The sequence below is a fragment of the Mastomys coucha genome, unplaced genomic scaffold (genome assembly GCF_008632895.1).
Source record: "Mastomys coucha isolate ucsf_1 unplaced genomic scaffold, UCSF_Mcou_1 pScaffold21, whole genome shotgun sequence".
Taxonomy (NCBI): Eukaryota; Metazoa; Chordata; class Mammalia; order Rodentia; family Muridae; genus Mastomys; species Mastomys coucha.
The window spans coordinates 186936088-186941931 of record NW_022196904.1 but is presented as its reverse complement, the minus strand read 5'-3'; the positions used below and the strand labels follow the sequence as shown (position 1 = coordinate 186941931).

Sequence of the window (5844 nt, the reverse complement as noted above, 5' to 3'; positions counted from 1 at the left end):
TCACTGCATGCTGTGTGCGGGCCACTCACTGAATGCTGTGTGCGGGCCACTCACTGCATGCTGTGTGCAGGCCACTCACTGCATGCTGTGTGCAGGCCATTGGAGGGAGCGAGGGAGGGGGCCCTGCATGCTGTGTGTGGGCCACTGGAGGGAGGGAGGGGCTGGCTTATCTCAGGATGCATGTGGATGACTGCTTTTCATGTGACATATTCAGAAATCCTTTAGACACTTTATTCCAGATTTTAAACTATACATTTATTTTAATGTATAAAAAATGCATAGTGAGTGCACTAGACTATGAGTCCATGGGCAACACTGTATGATAAAGTTGGAGATTCTTAGAGTTTAAAAAAAAACCATGTATGTCCTGGGAGGGTGGCTCAGTGCTGGGGCACTGATTGGCCTAGCATGACTAAGGCCTGGCTTGAATCCAACATTGAAAGAAGGAAAAGTGTGCTGCACAGAGATGGATACATACATACATACATACATACATACATGAGAAAGTGTGCTGCACAGAGATGGATACATACATACATACATATGTGAGAAAGTGTGCTGCACAAAGATGGATACATACATACATACATACATACATATGTGAGAAAGTGTGCTCCACAGAGATGGATACATACATACATACATACATACATACATACGTGAGAAAGTGTGCTCCACAGAGATGGATACATACATACACGAGATGGTGGCCAGCCCATGGGCTGTTCACAGGGCCACCATGCTACACAGCTGAGATCTACAGTGTTCTTGAGTTGCACTTCCTTGAAGACATATGAGAAAAGGCTCCAATGCGGCCTGGGGTGTTTCCATCAGGTAGAGGGCAGAGGATGAGAATCCCCGCAACCCAGCACGATCATATGAAGAACTGAGTTTGGGAATCTCAGAGGTCATGTTTCACTGCAATTACCTTAAACTGCTTCTGTTGGAGAGGTGCTGTGTATTAGTTAGTTTTAATCCACACCCCAGGGTGCCAGGGCTTGACTGGAGTGTCCGAACGGGACTACATCTTCCCTCAGGTATTTAGATAATGTTTGCAAGACTAATGAAGAGTAGAATTCCAGAGGCAGCTAAGACTGTGTGGCAGCTTTCTTTATCTTATTAATTAGCTACTCTTAATTAGCATAGCTAATAATGATGAATTAATGCACTAGAAATGGTACTGAAATATGAGGACTGGCTTGAAGTATCATCATTAGCACGTCCATCACAAGTGTAGAAAGGTTATCAGGGTCTCAGGGGACCCTGCTGGGTCTCTATGAAATTCTGTCCTTGACTGGATTCTGGTTTAGTCCTGCAGGAAGATTTTACCACTAACTTTGACTAGAAGTTTAGATGACTTCTGTTGCTAGAACAGTCTCCCATCCACCTCAAGGGGATCTCTTATGAAAGCTCTTACCACTTCTCACCTTCAGGACAGATGGCAGGGACTTGGGTGGGGCTGGAGGAAAATGTGCAATCAGTGGTACACACACACTGCTGCCTGGTAAAGTTCAGCTAGGATCTGCCTTCAGGTCAACATCGGTCTCAGGAAACCATGTTCAATCCCAACCACCTCCCAATGGACCCAGGAAGAAGTTAACAGTTGTAGAAACTAAATGTTCTAGGGTTGGCTGTCTGACCAATTAGCTCTCTCAGAGTGGTTAAGCAGTTTGTCCAGTGTCATGTTGCCATTAGATACCACACATCTTTGTGTCCAGCCCTGAGATTTGGGTTTCACAGGTGAGCTGGAGTAGGAACACAGATGTTCGGGTGACTGTGATACACATGTGTATACAATGGAGAGTCACTGGGTACTCCAGCCATTTGTACTGTGTGTCTTCTATGGCCATGGCCATGTGGTAAGTGCTTAACATGGTCTATATCATTTTATTTTTACCACAAACCATTGACTAAAACCTTGAATCTTACAGGTGGACATACTGGGTGCAGAGCAGTCTATGTGTGACAAGAGATGGCTATTCCAACTACAATCTTCTCGTCCCACAGGCCCACCCTCAGTTCCCTGCAGGGTATGACAGGGATGTAAAATTGCTGATACCAACTTGTGGCTGAGGTCATGAACACTCAAATGACAGGCGGGCAGCACTTTTGCCAGCAGAACGAATCAGCCTTGTAGTTTGAATGTGAAGTGTCTCCCATGGGTTCATGAGTCTGGAGGTGCTGTTTGGAGAGTTGTGGAGTCTCTTTGGAGGCAGCCAATCCCTGGGGGCAGGTCTTGAGGTCATAGCTGACAGCCTTATTTTCTGTTTGCTCTTTGAACACTGATGCAGTGTGCTCAGCTGCCTCACACCACCGATGCAGCGTGCTCAGCTGCCTCACACCACCACTGGCTCCGTCATGATGGGTGGTCTCCTCTCAAACTGCAAGTCCAGATAACTCTTCCCTCCCTTAAGTTGCTTCACGTAAGGGAGTTTCATCATGACGTCAAGGAAAGCAAGCAGTCAAACAGGAATCAGGGTGATCAGGACACTATGTGCTACTTTAAGAGGGTCTGAGTTGCCAACATCTATTGGATGTACCAAGCGTTTTAAGTGCATGGCCACTAGAAGTCTCCTGTATTGCCACAAAGATACAAATATTGACAAGTTCTTATAAAGTTCAACATGTATCTACCTAACTAATCCCATTCCTAGATACTTACACAAGGGAAGAGGAACCTACGTCTACAGAAAGATGTGCACACAAAGGTCACAATGCCATCATTTATACTATTCCCAAACTCTAGGCATATCTCAGAAGCTCAGCAGTGTGGGAAAGAAGCCACAGCAGGACAGCATGCTTATGGAATTCCATCTGTATGAAACTCTACAGATAGCAAAACTCTGCTGTCAGAAGTAGATGACTGGATCAGCACAGGGACAGAACTGAGCTGGGGGAAACCCAATAGAGGGAGGGGCTGTTTTATATTCTGTGGGTCATGGTAGTTTTACAACTGTCTCTAATTACCAACATCCATTTAAGATAATACTTAAGTTGGGTGAATTTTATTGTATGTAAAAAAAAAAACAAAAACCTTATGCAGATGCTAAGATGCTAAAATAAAACAAAACAGACTTCCCTGAAGAAATATAAAACACAACAAGGAATCATCCATCATCGTTCCCTGGACTGGGCTTAGGAAGAGTAAAGCTAAGTTGGCATTATCCTTTCTTCAAATTTTGTCAGATGCGAAACACTCGCCCATCACACAACCTGCCCACCGCATCCTTGATCCCTATCCTGAACTCCGTCCCTCAGGGGCTCTGTATTTCTCCTTGAGGTGCAGACCAGTTTTGCCTGGTTAGCCCATAACAATGTTGGGGAAGGGAAAATGCCCTACACTGGTGACACACTCTGACATATGGCACGCACCGGAGCCTTCGCCCAAATCTATTCACACCTTCTAGTGAGAGGATGCTGACCAGAGATGTCTTCACCACAGAGCAAAGAACACCATTTGCTTATTTATGCAGTATTATCCAGATTACCACCAAACACTTGAAATCCATTTGTGCAAGTGGCCCGAATGGACGGTCGGTCCAGAGCAGAGCAGGTATGCCTCAGGGCCCAACCTAAAAGACGGCTTTCTCAGATGCCAGCTGAGAATCTCTGAGATACATTACAGACAGCCCTTGTATTTTCTGAAAAAGGTAATAAATGCCAAATATATGCTGCTGGGCTTTCCTAAGTCTCTATAAATGTCATAATCATTTGATGTAAAAGATTCCATTAACTACAATATCAAAGTAATGTTAGTAGTGCAAGCTATAATGTTGAATAAAAAAGAAACAGCCAGAATGTAAAATGTTGTTTACACTGGAATTAGAACCACATAAAGAAAAATGTCAACATATGCAAAAAAGAGTTAAAAAAGTTTGTGTGTGGATAATTACAGTCATATTGGATTATAGCAGTGTCTTTTTTTAATTTTCTTTTTAAAAAATATTCCCATCCTCATTGCTATATGTGTAAAATAAAAATCAGGAGAGAAAAAAAATATGCCAAGAGATCCTAGCCAGGATACAGTATTTACATGCTGCCCACCAAAGGGTGGACAGAACTCACACTTCTCCTCAAAGAGCGGAAGGATCTGGGGCCTGTAAGCTCTGCCAGGTGCATGCAACCATGTCATCCAATGCTTTAAGTCATGCTGAAGGGGTTGGGGGCCAGGTTCTTTCAGGCCAGCTGTGGGCTATTTACATAGGGACAATAAAAGCTGGAAGCCTTGACTAGCAGACAGGTGAGCCTGGAGACAAAGCTTCAGAGCAAAGATGAAAGTTGTAGAGAAAGAATGAATGTAAAATCAAAAAATATTTTTAAAGCATAAAGAAAAGGTGATGTTCGTAATGGCCACTGAAGTAGGTAGAGGGCTGTGATTTGCACAGACCTAGTTAAAAGGGATGCCAGGCCAGTGGAACACCATGAACAAAGATAGGGAAATAACAGTGAATTGTGAGGAGGTCATGGCAAACAGTTCTGATTGGCTGATGGCCATCCATGCTCTGATCTTTGCCTTTCATGTTCAGACTCCCCATGTTACTGAAGAATCGTGTCAGTTCATAGCACCGTCAGTGTTTACTGATCATGCTCTGTGTTCTGAACTAAACTCTTCCATGGCGTGTGTGCATGTGTGTGCACACGTGTGTATGTGTGTGTGTGTGTGTGTGTGTGTGTGCGCGCGCGCGCGTGTGTACGCGCATGTGTGTGTGTACATGTGTGTGCGTGTGTGTGCGTGCGTGCGTGTGCATATGTGTGTGTGGTGGGGGTGCTGCTATAATGGAACACAGCAGACATACATCAGCTTCAATATGCATCAACAGACTCCAATAAGGAATGCTGTGGCCGACTTTGCCAGGCAGAGTATGGTGGCCCCTAACTCCTGCCTGGCTGTATTACTTAGAGGGACACTTAAGCCTCAAAGAAGATTCATCTGAAGAAACTGGCATGTGGGATTTCCTTTTCCCTAAGGCTTCTATGCCTGTGTCGGTAAACCATCAATAATTTAACAGCAACAGTTAAAACAAGACCACCCAGGCCTACGGCCCAGGGGTGGGCTACACAGTGGTTTATATGGCCCCTTTATTGAGGGTGACTTTAAAGATTCTCCATAGTCTCTAGTTTAAAATGGTGCCTGGCCTATTTATCAAAGTATTCCATTAAATTTGAATAAAAACATTATTAAAGTCTATATTATAAATGGCCAGAATCTGGAAGAGCTTTATATTGAACAAAAAAATGAACTATATTGAAAAATGTAAGTTAAGGTTTATATTCCCAAAGTCTCCAGGAGATAACAAAGACCTCAGAAGGTCTGTCACAACCAGAAACTGCTAGGCTCTCAAGTGGAGGCTGCAGCTTGGTATGTATCTACACTGCTATATTCATTTCTTCTCCTCCTTCCCACTTCATCACTTGTTTCTTTTCTATAGCGATAAGAAGGTAGAATTCCTGGGGAAACAGTAATACAACACTGAGGAGAACCAGAGAAGACTCAACACAAGGCAGAGAAATGGCAAGTATAGTTCTCCATGTGCTGGCGGTGGAGCCGTGAGCTACTGAGATGCTGGTATTGACGCGGCTTGGGCATGTTCCCACCACCACCACTCCCTCCCCCGTTGGAGAAGTAGTCTCCTGCACGCCAATGAAGACACAGTCTAGAGACAAAGGCAATTAAAACTAAACTAAACATATAAATCTGCCGACTATTTGTGGATCTAAGAAGTGGTTTGCAAAGTAACCAAGCAAAAAACTTCAAACAGTAAGAATCCAATGGGAAAGACACAGCAGAGACACCAGGAACACCAGAAAAGAGAGACACAGCAGAGACACCAGGGACACAACAGG

At 44.1% G+C, this 5844-nt stretch overlaps 1 protein-coding gene across 6 annotated transcripts in view; it reads right to left on the bottom strand.

Moving 5' to 3' along the window:
• Positions 1–5844, bottom strand: part of Vti1a (vesicle transport through interaction with t-SNAREs 1A) — a 306273-nt gene that overhangs the window by 108064 nt on the left and 192365 nt on the right. The window contains exon 9 of one of the 6 annotated variants that reach the window (XM_031390716.1): positions 562–2574. The exons of the other annotated variants lie outside the window; for them this stretch is intronic. Within the exon in view, the coding sequence (XP_031246576.1) occupies positions 2463–2574 (112 nt within the window). The 3' untranslated portion in view covers positions 562–2462. Of the gene's footprint in view, positions 1–561; positions 2575–5844 lie in introns of those variants that run through there. 6 annotated transcript variants of the gene reach the window in all.